This window comes from Galeopterus variegatus, unplaced genomic scaffold (assembly GCF_000696425.1).
Source record: "Galeopterus variegatus unplaced genomic scaffold, G_variegatus-3.0.2 Scaffold21, whole genome shotgun sequence".
In the NCBI taxonomy this organism is placed as follows: Eukaryota; Metazoa; Chordata; class Mammalia; order Dermoptera; family Cynocephalidae; genus Galeopterus; species Galeopterus variegatus.
In genome coordinates, this window is record NW_007726132.1 from 1,453,525 (window position 1) to 1,474,169 (window position 20,645).

The 20,645-nt window shown below is 45.8% G+C and overlaps 1 protein-coding gene across 1 annotated transcript in view; it reads left to right on the top strand.

Moving 5' to 3' along the window:
* The first annotated feature begins 470 nt into the window (after positions 1-470).
* XG (Xg blood group) overlaps positions 471-20,645 on the top strand; it is a 41,010-nt gene continuing 20,835 nt past the window's right edge. The window contains exons 1-2 of the mRNA XM_008568103.1: positions 471-796; positions 17,358-17,399. Coding sequence (XP_008566325.1) covers positions 736-796; positions 17,358-17,399 — 103 coding nt within the window. The 5' untranslated portion in view covers positions 471-735. The remainder of the gene's footprint in view (positions 797-17,357; positions 17,400-20,645) is intronic.

Genomic DNA, 20,645 nt, shown 5'->3' on the forward strand with positions numbered 1-20,645 from the left:
AAACCTGGAATTAACAAATTTGGGGCTTCCAACCACCTCTACTGCGGCTCAGGTGAAAGAAACAGAGAGCCAGGGGTCATCCACTTTTCTTCCACAACTGTCCCTGTCCAGACTGTTTGTTCTGCCACCTACAAAAATGAGTGAGTCTTTAAAGGCACAGAGATTGTTAGCTGCAAAAGCCAAGAATTGAACTTAGGTCTCGGCACTGATCTTTGCATTATTCCTGCACTGGGTCTGACCTTAGTATTGCCGCTGTGAGCACCAGTTGTTGAGAAGGTCCGCAGGCAGGCAGTGCCCTCCCCGGATTCCTCGCTGATGCCTTTGAAATTGCTGCAGCTGCCACACCCACAGTGAGCAGAGTTGCTGAGCCAGTGTGTCGGCTTCCAGAAGCTCAGGATGCTCGTTGGCACTTGGTGACTGCCCCAGTTTCTCCCTCCTCCTCGCCAGAGCAGATTGGCTGTGACAGCTCGGGAAGACTCGCTCCGGGGACGTTCTCGAGCATGCATGCACTTGTCCTGTGGGTTCCTGGCTGTGGAGTTTGGAATCTGAGATCAGGGCTCATTTATTTTTTGGCAAAGGAATTGTAGCTCAACTCATACTTTCCACTTGAAGACATTGTTTCTCTTCCCTCTATGCTGGGAGACCAGAAGTCAACAAGAGAAGGGTGTGGCAGCTGGATCACCCGTTCTGCTTGTCTGAAGTATCTGCTGGGGTTCTGTCGTCCTGCAGAAAACAATGGAGACCCAGTGGGGACTCCCCTGTCTCATGTTCCTGTGTTTTTTGATGCACGTCCGAGGTAAGCATTTTGCTTTGAGGGAGAGCTGGGTGGGCGTGGACTTCTCTTATGTTGCTTTAAAAGACTCCTTCCAGAGGAGTTTCTAGGAAGGAAATGGCTGTCATTTGCCATAAAAGATTAGAAAAGCGACTGGAGTGATGGATGGTTGGAAGGCAAAAAGAAAGGTAAAAATAAAGCTGATTTTGGGTGTGGGAATGAGATTCGGAAAGTCAGGATACTAGCTAATAACTCTTAGGTACTGACTGTGTTTTCTGGTTTGGATGTGTGTGTGTCTCACGCATTTACAACGTGGCCTGCTTTTACTTGATGATTTAAGCACAACTGGGCATGTGGGGAATTCAATGTGGTTTGTTTCTGATTTAAAATATTTGTTCTGACCATGTTCATATGGTAAAAAGACAGTGGAAACACACTTTCAACCTGCGGGATGGTTTATCAAAGATGGAGTTTGCCCAAAGGGCAGCATTGGTTCGGATGATTAAACATTTTCATAAATGCCGTCGTTCTTTTTTGCAAATTAAAGCTATATGAAATGTTAACTCTGAGTACTTCCATATGCGCTTGCAGCCTGTCTCTCTCTGACTCCAGGATTGGGATTTTTAGTTCATTGGGAGGATCTAGTTAAGGAACCCCTAAAGTGTAGGATTTGAACAGTAATTGAATAAGTTCCTTTGGTCATTTCTACATTGCAATTAGAGAGGGTGGAAAAGGAATCTGGGGGAACATTAAGAATGGAAGTGTTGTCTGTTAGGAGTTAAAAGATTTCATTCAGATGTTTGTATGGAGGCTTTTCTTGTTTATCCTGATTGAGGGTGTGGGTGTTCTTAACGTAGGAGTTGGATGGAGCCAGGATCTTCAGCGAGATCTTTCTATTACTCCACGTTGTCTTTAGATCATACCCAAAATGTAGACCACCGTGAAATGCATTCAGTAGCTTCTACTTGTAGGGAGATGTAGGTTCCTAAGTTGATGCGAGCTCTGAAGCAGGATGTGGGAGATTTTCAGCAGCAAGTCCAGCTCTCCGGAAAAACACTTCTGAAACTTGATGCTTCTTGCTAAGTTCATTGCAGTAAGAACCGGAGGTTAATTAGACTCCCTTAGGCAATTCAACCTCTGCAGCTTACAGCATATTCGATCCTTTAGAAATAATTAGATGTCAAATTCATTCAGCTAGGCTGTTCAGTTCATTGTAAACTTACGGGAACCTTAGTTGTTCATTTAACAAACATTCTTTACGAAATAAAAGAAGAAATAAGGAGGTGGCATTAGATGTTTACGATGTGCTAAGTTCCTCTCATGACAGCAATACGTCCTACACACTGAATTAACTAGGTTGGTTCTCACTCGGCCCTGTGCTGGTGGTGCCAGGCTTGATGTCCTTTTACAGATGGGTAAACTGAGGCAGCCATGGGTTCAGTCATTTGCCCAAGGCCACACTGTTGATTGAGTGTGATGAAAATACAGAGGCAGGATTCAGACCTGGGAAGCTGGCTCCAGCATCTGAGCTGTAGTTCACTGTCCAGAATCAAAGGGTAGATGACATGATCCCATTTTGCAGAGGAGGGATTTGCTGTCTGCAGAGTTTATGGCATTGCTGGAGGTCACGTGACTCTGGTGGCTGCCATGCTCCCCTCTTTCATCTCTCTCTGGGAAGACTCCCGTGAGCACCCTGCTTTATACTGAGTCTTGTCTCCCCAAAACCAGAACGGTCCCTTCATCAAACAGCCGGCACCCCCCCCCCCCCCATACTCCCTGGGGGAGGTTTGAGGGGAAACAGGAAAGAAATTTGGATTGGGGTGCTTCTGTGTAAATAAGATGTGCGTGCACGAGCCGAGTATGTCCCAAGTCCTGGGTAATGAGTTAAATGCATAGATAACCCCCTCATATCCCCAAGCACCACCAGCCGGAGATGGAGCAAATTCACAGGATCCCCAAAACATCCTGCGAGGCTGGTGAGATGATTTCTACAAAGCAAAGTGTTGTTATGGTTAACATAATGTATATCATTATTATAAATATTAAAACAGGATTGTAATAATAAGGTTTTATTTGTAATAAATAGGGGCTTATAATTTGGTGGCTCCATATTTCCATGGTATATAATTAGTATTCACTGTCAAATCTGGAGAAGCTAGAGTGAGCATGAGGCAGAAACAGGTCTTCTAAAAGCTGATAAAACCAGAAGTGACGAATCTGAATAGGAAATCCCAGAGGGAGGTGTACAAGGTGTGGTTCATTGAGAAAAAAGAAAATCATAAGAATCCACAATATATACTGGGTCCAACATTCACTTCTGCATCTATTCTTCATGTTTACTTATCAGGCGTGACAAAAAAAATCAAAGTGCTTTTGTATAGAGCTGATTTTCTGCAGACAGATTAACAAACATAATAGAAACAATAGTACAGTGACCCCTCCTTATCTGAGGGGGGTACCTTCCTAGACCCCCCAGTGTACACCTGAAACTGCAGATAGAACAAAACCATATGTACACTGTGTTTTTTCCTGTACCTGCATACCTATGATAAAGCTTAAATGTATAAATCAGTCACGGTAAGAGATTAACAACACTAATTAATAAAAATAGAACACTTATAACAATATACTGTAATGAAAGTCATGTAAATGTGGTCTCTCTCTCTCTCTCTTTCAGTACCTTACTGTACTATATTCACCCTTCTTCCTATGGTGTAGAGAGACAGTGGGATAGTGTGAGATTTCATCGGGATACTCGGAGCAGCACACAACTTAAAATTTATGAATTGTTTATTTCTGGAATTTCCCACTGAATATTTTCATGCCATGTTGGACTGCAGGTAACTGAAATGGCAAAAAGCAAAACCCTGGATAAGCAGGAGCTACCATAAAGTTCCTTATCATTTTGAATGGTAGCACATAATGTTTCTGAGTACTTCCTGCGGAGTAAAGATAAGTCAGGTGCCGCAAATATTATTTTTATGTGAATTGGTGCATTCAGCTGTACAGACTGTTTAGTCAGCTTCTAAGAACTGGGATATGGAGAGGTTGTGATACTTGCCTAAGGCATCATGCCAGACCATGTAGGTCTACAGGACTCTATCCCATACCAGCCTCACCCCACAGGTCTCCGTTGAACTTCTCTTGATTTCACCTCCTTCTTCATGATCCCCCCACCCCAAACGTCCTTTGATGTAACAAATTTGAGGGTGTAGAAATAGAGTTATAAATGGGTCATTTAGCCAGCCCATTGTCACCTTGCCCATCAGAAATAATGCCAGCATGGGCTGGTTGTACCTGCCCAGCAATTTCATGCAGGGATTCTTAATCTTTGATGTGCAGGTGATCATCTTGGAGAAAGCTAGTATTAAAAACACTCCCTCCTCCCCAACCCCCACATACCCCACCCCTTGAGGTCCTCATTCAGTAGGTGTGAGTGGGGCATTCAGGAGCTGAGAGACTGCATTTTAAGAAGCCCATAGGGGATGCCCAAGCTGGTGCCTTTAGCTGTACCTCATACTCTGCCCATTGAGATTTCCATTTCTGGTTCTTCATTGCTGGTTTTATCAGCTTTTAGAAGACCAGTTCAGAGCTCCCTTTGAGACATGATGATTGAACACCCAGCTATCTGGTTTATGCTGGGGCTTAGTCTCACTGATCCTTGCCACAGGGGGGCAGCTACTCTGTGGTCCCCAACTGAGATTGCATCATCCTATTTCTGTGAAGATGTCATTGGTATTTTGCTGGGGATTGCACTGAAACTGTAGACCACTTTGGGTAGTATAGACATTTACACACTGTTAATTCTTCTGATCAAAGAGCATGGAGTGTCTTTCCATCTCTTTATATCCTCTTTAATCTCTTTCAGCAGTGATTTGTAGTTCCTACTGTAGAGATCTTTTATCTCTTCGGTTAAATTGATTCCTAGGTGTTTTTCTTTTTTTTCTTTTTTGGTTACTATTGTAAATGGGTGTGCTTTCTTGATTTCTTTTTCTGCTAGTCTGTTGTTGGAGTACAAAAGTACTACTTATTTTTGCCTGTTGATTTTGTATCCTGCAACTTTACTGAGATTGTTTATCTACTCTAAGAGGTTTTTTTTTTTTTTTTTTTATAGAGTCTTTAGGCTGTTCTATATATAATATCATGTCATTTGCAAACAGGGACAATTTGACTTCATCTTTTCCAATCTGGATGCCCTTTCTTTCTCTTGCCTGATTTCTCTGGCTTGTACCTCTAATACTGTGTTAAATAGGAGTGGTGAGAGTGGGCATCTTTGTGCTGTTCCTGTTCTTAAGGGAAGAGCTTTCAGCTTGTCCCCATTCAGAATAATACTGACAGTGGATTTGTCATATGTAGCTTTTATTGTGTTGAGACACTCTCCTTCTATACCTAATTTGCTGAAAGTCTTTATCATGAAGGGATGTTGAATTTTGACAATGCTTTTCTCTGTATCTGTTGAGATAATCATATAGTTATTTTCCTCAATTTTGTTGACGTGATGTATCACATTTATTGATGTGCATCTGCTGAACAATCCTTGCACCTCTGGGATGAACCCTACTTAATAGTGGTGTGCAAGTTTTTTGATGTGTAGCTGTATTATGATTGCTAATATTTTGTTGAGGATTTTTACATCTACATTCGTCACAGATACTGGCCTGTAGTTTGCTTTTTGTTGTTGTATCTTTGTCTGGTTTTGGTAGCAGGGTGATGCTAGCTTCATTGAATGAGTGTGGGAGAATGGCCTCTGTTTCAGTTTTTTGGAAAAACAAAAGACCCTGAATAGCCAAATCAACCCTGAGCAATAAAATAAAATAAATAAAGCCAGAGGCATAACATTACCTGACTTCAAATTATATTCCAAAGCTACAGTAATCAAAACAGCATGGTACTGGCATAAAAACAGACACTTAGAACAATGGAACAGAATATAGAACCCAGAAATCAACCTACTTATTTACAGCTAACGATCTTCTTCTACAAAGTCACCAAGAACATATACTGGGGAAAAGACTGCCTCTTCAATAGTGTCAAGGAAAATGGACATCCATATGTTCTTGAATAAAACTAGACCTGCCCCTCTCACTATATACCAAAATCAACTCAAAATAGATTAAAGACTTAAAATAAGACCTGAAACTATAAAACTCCTAAAAGAAAACAGAGGGAAAGCACTTCAGAATGTAGGACTTGGCAAAGACTTTGTGAATATGACACCAAAAGCATGGGAAACAAAAGGAAAAATAAAAAAATGGGATTATATCAAACTAAAAAGCTTCTGCACAGCAAAAGAAACAATCGCAGAGAGAAAAGACAAACTACAGAATAGGAGAAAATATTTGCAAGCTGTGCATCTGTCAAAGGATTGGTATCCAGAATATACAAGGAATTCAAAAAACTTAACAATAAAATAACAAGTAATCTGGCTAAAAAATGGGCAAAGGAGCTGAATAGACATTTCTCATATGAAGATGTACAAATGGCCAACAGACACATGAGAAAATGCTCAACATCACTCAGCATCAGGGAGATGCAGATCAAAATCATACCGAGATATCATCTCACCCCAGATAGACCAATTATTATCAAAAAGGCAGAGAATAATAAAAGCTGGTGAGGATGCAGAGAAAGGGGAACACTCCTACACTGTTGGTGGACTGTAAATTAGCACAGCCATTATGGAAAACAGTACAGAGGTTTCTCAAACAACTACAGGTAGAATTGCCGTATGTTCCAGCAATCCCACTACTGGGTGTATACCCCAAAGAATGAAAATCATCATGTTGAAGGGATACCTGCACTCCCATGTCTATCACAGCTCTATTTGCAATGGCCAAGAGTTAGAACCAACCTAAATGTTCATCAATGGACGACTGGATAAGGAAAATGTGGTATGTATACGCAATGGAACACTACTCTGCCAAAAAAAAAAAAAAAAAAAAAAAAATTCTGCCCTTCACAGCAACATGGATGAACTTAGAGAAAATTATATTAAGTGAAATAAACCAGGCACAGAAAGAGAAATGCTGCAATGTCCTCTAATAAGTGGGAGCTAAAAAATAAACAAAAGAAAGAAAGAAAGAAAAGGAAACAACGATCATAATGATACATTAAACTTTCAAAAGGAGAGAACAGAATTGAGGTTACCAGAGGCAAGAAAGTGGGGGAAGGTAAGGGACGAATTGGAAAAGGACCAAGAAAAATGGTTACATCGTATAATGTTGAATATACTAATTATCTGATTGAGCATCACAATTGCGCACAGGTGTTGATATTCAACTCTGTGTGTCATAGACATGTACAACCAACTATGTTTCAATAAAAAAATTAAAAAGTTAATAAAAAATGAAATTGCATCCCTCACATGCAGACTTAAAGTGACACCCCCTAGGTAGACATGCTATGGTCCAGCTATGACTTGGATCTCTGAGAGACCCTTGGCAATATCTGGAGTCTCTTTGTTGACACAACTGGGAGTGGGGTGCTACTGTCACAGAGGGGTTGGATCCCAGGGACGCTGTTCAATGTCCGGCAACAGTTCCCCACAGCAAAGACTCATCCAGTCCTAAATGTCAAGTGTCAGTAGTGCTGAGGTCAGGAACTCCTGCCTTACCGTGGAAGACCCTGTCTGTCTGTCCATCCATCTGTCTGTCCGTCCATCCATCCGTCCGTCCGTCCGTCCACCCATCCACCCATCCTTCCATCCGTCCGTCCGTCCGTCCGTCCATCCATCCATCCATCCATCCATCCCTCCATCCATCTACCTACCTACCTACCTACCTACCTGTTTATCTATCTGTCTCTATCATCCATCTACATGACCTGTTATCTATCACCTGGTGTCTATCTATATCTACCAATCCACCTGTCTATCATCTATTATTGGTCTGTCTTTCCATCCACCTATCTATCTATCTATAAAAGTGGTTTACCACACAGGGATAATCTTACCTGTCAAGGAACATTTTTCAATGTTTGGAAACGAGTTTGGTTGTCACAGGTGAGTGGAGGTTGCTGCTGGCATTTAGTGGGTGGCGACTAGGGATGCTGTTCAAATCCTGTGATGCGCAGGACAGCCCCCATGGCAGAGAATAGTCCAGTCCCAAGTGTCATTAGTGCTGTGGTGAAGAACGTGCTAGCAGGTAACTTCTAACCCAGGGAGAGGGGACAAGTTGAGAATGTCACACTCCTGCACAGGAAAGGAGGCAGGAGCTGTCTAGGACATATCTGAATGGATCTCTTATTGTTAGAACACAGTTGTAGGATCCTGTACCATAGGGAGGCCCTTGAACGGGGACACAGCACTCAACAGTCAGCTCGCTGAAGAGTGAGAGGCCAGGACAAGGCCAATCAGAAAAAGTCTATGACTTCTTGTCACCTGGTGTGGAGACATTTGGTACATATTGGAGGCAGCAACCAGACAAGCACAGAGACCAGGTAATGCCTCCTCTTCCTGGGATCCCAACTACTCTTTCCTTCGAGTGGCCAGTTTTATCCCCGTGTTTCTGCTCTCAGATTGGCAGACAGGGGGTAGAAACCTGGGGCACCGTCTGCAGAGGGGACTCCCCACGACACCTCTCATCTCCTGAGGTTTTCACTGCTGGTTCAGAGGCCACAAGCACTTCAACCTGCCAGAGACATTTCCAGCTCAAATGGCCACAATCCTGAGGCTGAGATACCCTGCTGTGGAGTGTGAATTCTAGCATCTGGAGAAAGGGGATAGACCATGTGTAAAAACCAGGATTTGTCATCTCAGCTACAAAGACGTGTGCATTGTTACATGGCAAAATCTTATACAGAAAGTTAAAAGCATAGTTTGTTTCTACAGATTGATAGATACTCGTAGATAGACTCCAAAATGCAGCAGTGCTGCTTTCTGCACAGTGGAGTGGGGGTCATTTTTATTTTCTTCTTCCTTTGTTTATTAATATGTATATCCAAAGAAATAGAACCAATAGAATATATCTGTATCTATCTATCCTTGCATAACTATATCTATATCTAAATCCATCTCTCTCTCTGTATTATCCTATCATCTACCTCTCTAGATCGATCATTCTGTCTATACTATCATTTATCCACGTGTATCTATCCATGTATATCCATGCATCTCTATCATCTCTACCTTCCTATTTCTCTAACTCCATCATCTATCTACCTTAATTCTATACCTATCAATCATCTATCTACTTTTCTATTACCCATCTATCTAATCTATCAAGAGTGATACTTATTGTAAAAAATTGGCTCATACAACATGGGAACTGGCAAGTCTAAAATTTGTAGGGCAGGGGCCGGCCCGTGGCTCACTTGGGAGAGTGTGGTGCTGACAACACCAAGGCCCCGGGTTCGGATCCCATATAGTGATGGCCGGTTAGCTCGCTGGCTGAGCGTGGTGCTGACAATACCAAGTCAAGGGTTAAGATCCCCTTACCGGTCATCTTTTAAAAATAAAATAAAATAAAATAAAATTTGTAGGGCAGGACAGGGTGTGAAGTTAGGCATGATCCTTATGTTGCAGTCTTGAGGCCCAATTTATTCTCCTCTGGGACACCTTGGTCTTTTTTTCTTAAGGCCTTCAACTGATAGGACACAGCCCACCCACATTATCGAGGACCCTAGCCTTACCTTAAAGTCAACTGAATGTTGGTGTTAATCACATTTGAAAAATACCTTCTTAGCATCATTGGGATGAGTGTTAACTGAACAACTGGGCACCAAAGTCTGGCCAAGTGCACACACGGAATTCCCATTATGGTCTGTTTTTATTTTTCTGCAGTCACTGCCTGTATTAGTCTGTTTTGACAGAATACCTGAAACTGGGTGATTTATAAAAAAAAATGAAGCTTATTGCTTACAGTTTCTGAGGCTAGGAAGTCCAAAGTTCATCTGGTGGTGGCGACAGTGACCCGGGGGTCTCACATTGCAAAATGGTGGAAGCAGAGAGGGCCACTGACTCTTGTTTTAAAGCCCTCAGAACCACGCCCCTGACCACCATTTTTAATGCAGTCACTACTGCAGGGTCCTACAATCCAATCACCTCTTCAAGGCTCCACCTTACAATTACCGTAATAGGATTATGCACCCTCTTAACAGTCACTGTGGGGGCTAAGTTTCTAATACATAAAACTTGGTGAACACAGTTCAAGCTCCAATGAGTTCTGGGGGAACATAATTCAATCCACTACACTGCCCAAGGGCCTAACTTGGTAGATCATTAGAGAGAGGCTGGGGGCCTGCAATGTCTTTCTGCCTTGAAGCATTACCCAGGCCCACACATCTATGTCCTCAGAAATATTTATGTGTTTGATGCTGTTGCACTATGTGATGCTATTAAAATCTTTATGCTGCTCCCATTTTCCTGTTCCCAAGCTGCAGCCTTGGGGGTGGGTGTGGGTGACTGCCTGTAGAGTGAGCACAGCCACTGTAGAAATCACTGAACGCTTCAGAGCCAAGATTGACAGGCACCGAGCATTTGGCTCTTCCCGCAAAGTGAATTCGGCTGAGAGAGTTCAGGTGACTTTTCCTGATGACCCCCAAGGAAATCATTCTCAAAATTAAAAAACAAAAAAGCAAGATAGTGTATTTCACCCAAACAACATTCTTTTAAAATTAGATAAATGCCTCCTGAGGTCTCTAAAATATATTTCCTTCCAATTATTTTCTGTGTCTTACCTTTGTCATAGCAATAAAACACCATCTAGACAAAGTGCTGATACTCCAGGTGAGGTGGGTGGGGATCTCAGTGGGCGTCAGGATTGCTGGGGAATGGGGTGAAAATGCAGAGTCCCACCCTTTCCCCCCAACTTCCTCAAGGTGATCCTGGTGCTGGAAGCTCCAGCAGCCCTCCAGCAGTTCTCCTGTGCCTTGAAAGCTCGGGATCCCCTGGTGTAGGGCTGTGCCTTCCCACCTCTGCACTGCATGTCAGAATCACCTGGGGGGTGCCCGAAGCCCCCACCCAGAGCTGCTAGTTTTTAGGTCTCCAGGTGGAGATAGCAACATAACTCACTATCTTCAGGGATCTTGCAGGACTTTTGGGAAGTGGACATCAGGACTGTCCCAGGACTGTCAAACCTTCACATGAAGGGTGGTTTCCTCTGCAAGTCAGCAAAAGCCCCCACCCCACACAAGACATTGTCAGGGCATGGGAAACCCGGAGCAGAACCAATTCCTCTAGTGTTTCCCGGAGTCACTCACAGGGTCTCTCTGAAGCTGCACCAGCAGACAGCGACGTGGGAGATTTGTAGCTGCTCATTCCGGGTCCATCCAAGATCGCTCCCTCCCCTCCTGCCCATGAGAACAGGCAGCCAGAAGCTCTTTGCTTGTAGGAAGACCCCCACCCCCATAACCGAGGCTCTTGCTCTCCTTGGGGTGATGATTTCTGGAACCTCAAAAGGGCAGTTTTGGGAATCTGGAGGGTGTAACATCACCCTAAGGATAAAGGATGTTATTGCTGTTCACATCGTGACCTTCTCAAAGTGGGGTCCCCAAGTCAGCCGTGTCTGCATCCTCCCAGGAGCTGGTGAAAAATTCAAAGTCCTAGCCCCACCCAGACTTGTTTGTCCAAGGCCTGTGTGCAGCCAGATTCTGGAATGATTTTCACGCCCTTCAGGGCCAGAGAGGCACTGAGTGGGGACTCCTGAGGCTGACAGAAGAGTGCTCCTGTGGACCCAGCCCTCCGTGAACGGCTGTCTTCAAAAGACGCTGCCCAAGGGTCTTTCCTTTTCACCCCAAGGCACAGGGCTGGGGTGGCTGCCTGGATGGCATGGCCACTGGGCAGCAGCGTGGGTTTCTAGAGGTGACACAGCTGGGATAGGGTAGGCTCTCCAGATTACCATGTCCAGATTCTTTGCACTCCACCAGGTGTCCATCAGCAGCTCCGTTGTAGTGGATCATGTCTCAGAGGGTTAAGTGTATTATGGGTGAAACTGTGTCCTCCCCTGAAATTCATTTGGTGAAGTCCTAACTCTTAGTATCTCAGGTGTGACTGTATTTGGAAGTGGGATCTTTAAAGAGGTGATTAAGGCAAAACGAGGTCATTACAGGAGGCCCTAATCCAACAGGACTGGTGTCCTTATAAGAGGAGGAGATTAGGACACAGACATGCACAGAGGGACGACCATGTGGGGACACAGGGAGAAGACGTGTCTACAAGCCAAGGAGAGAGGCCTCAGGAGGAACCAGCCCTGCCACACCTTGATCTCAGACTTCCAGTTTCCAGGACGGGGAGAGAACAGATGTCTAAGTCACCCAGTCTGTGTTTCTGTTTTATGGAAGCCCCAGAAAACAAAGACCAAGTTTGTGTCCTGCAAAATGAGAGTTCATAGATCCGAAGCCTCGACATCCCCTGGAGCTGGTGAGAAATGCCATGTCTTGGGCCCACCTAGACCTGCTGAAGCATAGTGTGGTGTCACCCACGTCCTGGGGATCCATGTGCAGGTGTCACTTTGGACAGGCTGTTCTAGGAGATGCCGTCTGCTGTTGTGTCATTGGATAGTTTATGACATTTTTCTCAGGTCACAGAGTCCCCGGATACACATGTTGAGGTGTGGAGGGTGAGAATCCAGCTCTCTGTAGTAATATTTGCAATCCTGCTGAAAACAAAAACCTCATGCAAAATTAGAGAGCAGGATGGATTCAGTCGCTCAGCTGTTCCAGGGGAGGAAGCGGAACTCCGCAGGTGATGAACCTAAACTCACCCGGGACAGGTCCTCGGTGTATGTGGGCAGGCTTCCTCTCGCTTTCTGTTTTAAACTAAACTACTTATCTAGCCATATGCTTTATTTTCTACCCTCTGTAAATCACACCATCCTGGGAAAGAGTCGCTATTGTACGTTTTCTGAACGTATTTTCTAAAACTGTTGAACCAGAGTGAAAAACAAGCGTTCGCCTTGCCTGAAGGAAATCTGGATTTTCTCCCTTTGGAGTCCCCGTGCCAGCTATGGGAACTCCCAGCGCTGTCCCCTCAGCGAGATTCTTCAAGGGCAGGAAGGTCACATAGATTTAAAACTCACAAAGTGGCTCAATCAGCAGCCATTGACCCCAGACAGATAGGTTTAAAGGAACCCACGCTTCACAGGAAACGGCTCAATTCCTATGCAAAGAACTGGAAAACGCTTGCTTGGAAGGATGGATGTTTTTCAAGGGGATGCCAATAAAAAGACATTGGTTTGAAGAGTAAAGTAGTAAAAGTCTGCATTTACCAGCGTGGTCGCACGTCACAGGACAGGTGCAGAAGACCCGGATTTGATTCAGCACTGTATAAACTCTGCTGGCAATAGCTGTGTTCGGTGTCAGGGCTTTAGACAGTCCCCGTGTTTTTCTTTTTTTCTGTGTCTTCCTGGAGCTGATTTTCTCCTTTAGATGAAGCAAATAAGTCGGTGGGAAGCAGAAGCTTGAGGGTGGGTTTGTTTCTCTCTTCCGTGTGTAGCCATTGCCAGATGGCAGGTGACCTTTACCCACCCGCAACCACCCGGGCATTGCGTTTTTATCACGAATACTCCCCCCTTATCGACAGTTTCGCTCTCAGATATTTGCTTATCCGAGGAATAGGACAATAAGATATTTTGAGAAAGACACGACTTTCACATACCTTTTATTGCAGTGTATTTTTATAGTTTTCTGTTTTATCATTCATTACTATTAATCTCTTACTGTGCTAATGCATAAGTTAAACTTTATCGTAGGCATGCACATATAGGAAAAAACATATATGTGGTCCGGAACTACATGAGGTTTCAAGGTATGCATTTCTCTGCAGATAAGGGGGGACTACTTAGTCTAACAAAAAGTGTTCCTTGCTTTGCAAAATTGCTGTTAGTCAATTTAACTTGTGGGCCTGAACAAACATAAAATTGTCAGGGGAAAAAAATTCCAATAGGAAACCTCTGAGAATCTCCCAGGGATGAAATTCAAACTGGGGAGGTGTCTGGTTAGCACACCCTACAGAAGAATGTCTCCATGAGCCACTCCAGATGGTTTTCTCTGAAGACCCCCGATGACAACCTTTTCAGGGATCTCATGAAAGGGAGAGCAGTTTTAAACCCAGAGCAAGCGGTTTTAAACCCACCTGCCCACAATGCCAGCAACAGAGAACCAGCAAGGCAATCCCCGAACAAAACAGAGCGAGGTTGCTTTCTGCTTGGGGGTTTAGGGAGCCCAGAACACAAGGGCTTGATTAAACCTCGCTGAGCTTGCTAAGCAAATCAGAAACAGATCTCGTGTTCCAATGTCCTGTCTTACATTCTCAGCAGAAAATAAGCCCCATAAAAGTGATGAGCTTGCTCTGAGATTGAGACCTCAGAATCGGCATCGTCCACCTCGGTGAACTCCAACCCAGGGCTACCCACTGCATGGTCTTCATGGCAGCCTCTCTGGAGAGGAGAGGGCGCCAGTGAAGTGAATCCCTGCCTGTCATTCAGATCTGGAAACTGTTCTGGTTCCTGGGCCGCCTGACGCTGGCCGGAGTCCGCCTGGTTTATGTAACAAGGTCTGGGCGAGACCGACACCACCCTGTGTGTGTGAGTCACGCTCACAGCAACTTCTGCCTGCAGTGCAATTCCTAAAACCAAACAAAACCTAAAACCGCCAGGCTCGACTTTCTCTACGCACACCCCTACCTCCTGCCACCCCCATGGTCTTCTGGACCATCTCAAAGCTGAAGGAAGGAATCTGCTGAAAAGGGACACAGAACGACTTGGAATGGGGAAGCCCTTAGGTATGTCCAAATACTTGGAGCTGTCCGTGCCTCCCCACCCACATATCCACAAGAGATATTCCAGCACCACCCCTCCAGCTGAGGCTGGCCACCAGGGATCCCACAGGGAGATGGATAGCCTGGAGTTTTTTCTGATAACACCCAGGTCATGCCCACATATGGTGCAAAGGAGAGGCCAGGAGGGGACATAACACACAGGACTTTGGTTATCTGGGACAATGTCTGGGAGTAGCTGGGATGAGGGCACAGATCAGAGATTGTGACGTAGTTGTTTACAGGATGACTGGAATTGCTGGGATGTGCCAAGGTGTAACATGGTGAAAGTTATTTGCACAGTGTAAAGGGTGACTGGAATCCAAATTCCCGAGGTGTGTGCATCGCTGAGGTGCTTGGCTTGGGGGCCCTGGAAGGAACATGCCTTAGGAATCCAGGAGGCTGATGTCACCCCCTGTTCCCCCAGCCCTGTCTGGGCAGCCTGGGCAAGGTTACCGAGAAAGCCAGAGGGTGCAAAGAGGGGCTGGGTGATCCTCCAAAAAGACAAGCCACAGGGGACCTGGCAACAAAGACAAGCATCCAGAAAGGACATGGGGCCCCAGGAGTTTGAGAGAAATGGCTGTCTGGGTGTCCTGCAAATGTACCACTACCTGCCAGTGTCCAGTCTGCGCTCCGGGGCAGCTGCAGGTGCAGCCTGAGCTCAGAGTCCCCCTGCCCTCTGCATCTCTGGCTTTGTCCTTACTCGGGGGGCTCCTGTCTGGGGGATGTGCCCTCTCCTCCGGACAGACCCTCACTTCCTCTGCAAGGAGCCTCGGCGCCTTCACACGTGGCCATGGTAGGGTCTGTGGGACCCCATGCCCTCAAACAAAAACAAGCACAGACAGACCAGGGGAGGGCACTGGGTGCCTACGGCTGGCCTGGTTCCCCCCGGGGCCCTGCCTCCTTACAGGGCTTGGTGGCTGTGCATGAGGCTGTCCAAGGGGCCAAGGGCAAATTCTCTCTCTGCACCAGCCTTGTCCTGAACCTCCTAGAACCTCAGCTTCCTCATTTGGGAAATATGCATGTTTGTAATGCCGATGTCCTGGGGTGGGCAGAAGGAAGGATGGATTCTGGAGTGCCCGGAAATGCTCTAAGGCACTGGTATGTACAACCCTAAGCTATGAGAGGGATAGTCAAGGAAGGCAGCTAATGCGTTTAGAAAGGTGATTCCTTCAAAGTTCCCCGGCCATGCAAAGGAACGAGGCTTGGACACACGCTACGGTGTGGATGAACCTTGAACACATCACGCTCAGCGACAGACAGCAGACATACGAGACCAATTGCATGAAATGTCCAGGACAGGCAAATCCACAGAGGCAGAAAGCGGGCTAGTGGTTGCCAGGGGTTGGGGAGGGACTGCTAATGAGAACGGGATCTCCTTTTGGGGAGATGAGAATGTTCTGGAACTAGATAGAGGTGGTGGTTGCAGAATATTGTGAATGCACTGAATGCCCTTGAATTGTTCACAAAAACGGGTGAGTTGTAGAGGATGTGAATTAGATCTCGATAAAGCTGGGAAAAGAAAGTTATCAAAAGTTGAGACTCAAACTGATCAGGATCTCAAAGGTTTCCTGAGCTGGCTTTTCTCATTTTAGAGGCAGCAAATGGAAAAGAAAAAAGCAACATATGGGAAGGACGGCTTTAGCTGGCAGGAAAGGAGCTTGGTGTAACTTTTTTCCAACTTTGCTTTCAAATATTTTTATTGAGATAAAATTTACAAGACGTAAAATTTACCATTCTAATCATTTTAAAGTGAACAATTTAGTAATTTTTTTTCTTTATAGTTATTTTACAGTGTTGTGCAAACATCCCTCTACCTAATTCCAGAGCAATCTCATCACCTCCAGCAGCAACCCCCACCCGTCAAGCAGTCTGTTTGTCCATAGACGCCTTTTAGCGTTGTCGTTAAGGAAGCCAAAAGCTAGTTTCAGGTTCTGTCTAGACTTCCCTTTATTATTTTTAGTACATCAGAAACTCATGAGCACACAGATATTTTGAGCCTCTGAACACTGGGAGGAGGGCCTGGTTTGGAATGTTCTTGAATGTCTTTTGGGGAAGTTGAGGCACAGGAGTGAACCTCCCCTCAGCCCTGGCTTCTGACCCTAACCCCAGAGCGAGGGGCAGCATGTGGTTACATGTGCATTCAAGATTCCTTCTGTCTTCGCAAATAAAGGAAAATATCCCAGAATTCTAGCCACAGGGTCTTAAACCTACACATGGGGTAGCATGTCTCCCGATGAGCAATCCAGCTCCCCTGAGACAGCTCACCTGTCCTGTCCTCCAGGAAGACCTCCAGGGGTGCTCACACAACCGCCCACTGCCCCTTGCACCTGCCTTGGGGGGTGTTCACCCACCTCTCCGCCCTCAAGAACTGGGGAGGACTGTCCTTTATCATGGCCTGCCTGCATGCAACAGCGTGTCTAGCACATGGTAGCCATCCATACACGTTTGCAGAATGCACAGATTCACAAATTTCCCAAAACGTATACATGTTCCGCTTGGTAGCTAGAGGCAGCTGAGAGATTCTAGAAGACCTGTCCTTCTCTTCTCTAAGAGAGCAATGCAGTCTTTCTTACGATGTCTCTTTGGTAAGGGTAACTAGTGTGCTGTGAAAGATAAGATATTGGTTTGGGGTTGGACTGATCAAATATTTGGAGAGACCAGGAGAGAGAGTTTGACTCTGCAGGACATTGAACGTTCCACATAGCTCATGGTGGGGTTGGTCTCTGAGCCCAGTGGAATCCCAGGCTTTAAGGAAACAACACGCAGATGGGAACAAGTGGGACCCTGACCTTTCCGTCATGATGTGACTTATGCCCTGTTTGCTCCCAATAGGTCAAGGAGACTTTGACTTAGCCGACGCCCTCGACGACCCAGGTAAGTGACAATATTTCGATGTGAGCTTTGCCTTTTCAGCTGGTGTCTGAAAGAGTCAGTTTCACAGTTGCTTTCGGGTTGGGTTGGACCAGTATTTGAGATTCCTTGGTATGGAGATCTCTGGTCTCCATACAAGATTGCAGGCAGCTGAGACTAATCCTTAAGCACCCTCTAAAAGTCCCATTGCCAAGGTCCCCTTCATTGGGTAGTTCAGACTCATTTCTTGTTAGGTCCGTGCTACCCAAACCACTGGTTTGGGGATACCCTGGTAGTATGTGCTTTCCTTAAATTTTAGTTCCTGTCCCTTGTTGTCCCACACCCTGACTTCCGTCAACAAAATCAAACTCACTTCTAGAGCCTTCTGCCTCCCCTTTTTCAGATTGGGATCTCTAGCCACCTGCCCTCACACAGCTGCTAGCTTTCTCCCTAAAGGGCACTAACTGCCTGAAACATGCCCACATCTGTGTTTTTCACCACCCTTGAGTTCAGCTGGGACCTTTCCAGTTGACCAGAAAGCTGAAAATAGACCTTGAGATTGTCTGGCTTAAGGCCTATAGTCTAGTTGGGATTCGGGTGTATTCAGAACTGTATGGATGACAGAAAGGAAAGGGTTTGGTTTGGATGCAGGCTCAGTGGGACCAGGGATTCCTTTTGAAAGAAAACCAAACACTCATGTACCCATAGGAAGAATTATGGGGTTTTGGCATTTATGGACAACTGGTCACCCAATGCAGTTAAACAAGGGTGGTGGTTAGAGAAAGAGAGAATACAGATCAGATATGATCCTTAAAAAGCTACAATAAAATGGTACAAAATCATCTCTCTCCCAATTGTCCTCCAGTGAGACTAACTGAGGATTTTGCAAATAATCATCATGACAGAGCAGATACAAAACTATTGTTGGTACAATAGAAAAATCTAATGACTTATCCGAACATTGACATGCCATTTCTTCCATCAGATTGGCAAAGGTGGAAGGCTAAATCCTCCCCCTTCTAGGTGGGTTGTGAGCTGACGTTGAAGGATAATATATGGTGGTGACCACTTTGGAGGCGTTGAGAGTTTTCCTCCAAAATTTAGTCCAAGTGTGCATCACTAGGAGTTGGGTTGAATGAAGAAAGAAGCGTGGTTGCAATGGAATGTCATGAGCGGTGAAAGAGGGGTGGGTCTGTAGGCTCAGATGCAGAATAACCTAAGATACATCACCGATGAAGAGAAGCATTGAAATCTGACCCATACATTCCACTCCTGGGTAGATACCCAAGAAAGCAGGAAGCAAGGACTCCAACAGATATTCGTGTACCCATGTTCTTAGCAGCACTGTTCACAGTGACCAAAAGTTGGACACAACCCAAATGCCCATTGACTAGAGAATGGAGCAACACAATGTTTTCCTTCACCCAATGGAATAGTATGCAGCCATGAAAAGGAATGAATCCCTGACATCTGCTACGATGTGGATGCACTTTGTGTGTGTGTGTGTGTTTTTAAAATTTATTTTATTTATTGAGTCAAAATCAATTATACATATTTTGGGGGTTGAACAATGAGCTATGTTGATCAAATCAATATTACTAGCATATGTATTGTTACAAATCACAATCATTCTTTACGTGCCTTGTCCAACCTCTTCCCTTCCCCCATTCCGTCCCCCTCCCCCCTCTAATTGCCCTAGATTTCTTCTCTCCTTCTGAAAGGATAATGGTTACTCTGTTGATTTGTTGCCTAGATGATCTGTCCAATGCTGACACATGTGATCAGGTCCCCCAATATTATCATAGAGCAGCTGCTTCTTCTGTCACTCTGAAATGGGCTTTGTGGAAAGAGACATCCTCTTCTTTTTTTTGGTCTCTGCTGGTGACTTTCCTTGTGTCAATGCACTCCAGTGGCTGGTGGACCATCTGCATGGTGGTTGTGGTGTCTAGTTGCTTTCGGGGCAGCCATGGTTATTGTGGTGGCTGTGGTGGGCCACCCACGTGGAGGTGCTGTATAGTATGCTACTTGGCACTGGCAGTGTGCCTACTTCTGTGGTGTGTCTGGTCCCCTTCTCCATGCCCCAGGTCCCAGGGCAGGCCCCGAGGTGCTGGTGCAGTGTGCCTGGTTGGGAGGGGGGTCCAGTCCCCTTCTCCATGACTTGGGGGGGCTGGTGTGGTGTGTCTGGTTGTAGAAGAGAGGTCCGGTCCCTGTCTCCATGCCTTGGGTCCCTGGGTGGGCCCCAAGGGGCTGGTGTGGTGTGTCTGGTTGTAGGAGAGAGGTCCTGTCCCCTTCTCCATGCCCTGGGTCCCAGGGCAGGCCCTGAAGCACTGACATGGTGTGCCTGGTTGTGGGAGGGCGGTCCAGTCCCCTTCTCCATACCCCGGGTCCCCGGGTAGGCCCTGAGGAAGTGGCATGGTGTGCCTGGTCGTTGGAGGAGGGTCCAGTCCCTGGCTCCATACCTCAGGTCACTGGGCAGGACCCCAGGTGCTGGCTAGGTGTGCCTGGTTGTTGGAGGAGGGTCCGGTCCCCTTCTCCAATGTGGATGGACTTTGAAAACATGATGCTCCGTGAAAGAAGTCAGACACATAAGGCCACAACGTGTATGATTCCATTTATATAAAATGTCCAGAACAGGCAAATCCATAGAGACAGAAAGCAGGTTAGTGGTTGTCAGGGGCTGGGGAGAGGACAAATGAGGCGTGACTGCTACTGGGTATTGAGGTGATGAGAATGTTCTGGAACTGGATAGTGGTGGTTATATAAAATTGTGAATGCACTAAATGCCACTGTATTGTTCACTTAAAATACTAGTGTGTGCTGTGTGAATTTCACCTGGGTAAAAAAAAAAAAAATCACTGAAAGGCATTTCCTTTCCACCCAGCTACTGAGGCCTTTTCATTGCTCACCTAGATGACCACAAATGTCTGAAAATGAACCTTCATGGCTGTGTTATTTTCCTAAGAGCCCCCCATGGGTGGGCAGACATGCACTCATTTACCCACAGCCCTTCCCTGTGGGAAGGAATCCAGGACACATGGGAACCACGGTCACCTGCACCCCCTTCCTTGTCCTCCTGCCACCCTGTCTGCCCACCCATACCCCACACCAAGTTCGCTGAGCAGGGTGGCCACGCTCTGCACCCTGAGTACCCCCCACCTGATATCCACACCCATGAACGCTGTCCTAGTCAATTTCTGTTGCTTATAATGTAAATACCTGGAACCGGGTGACCTGTAAAGAAAACAGAAAGTATTGCTTGCAGTTCAGAGG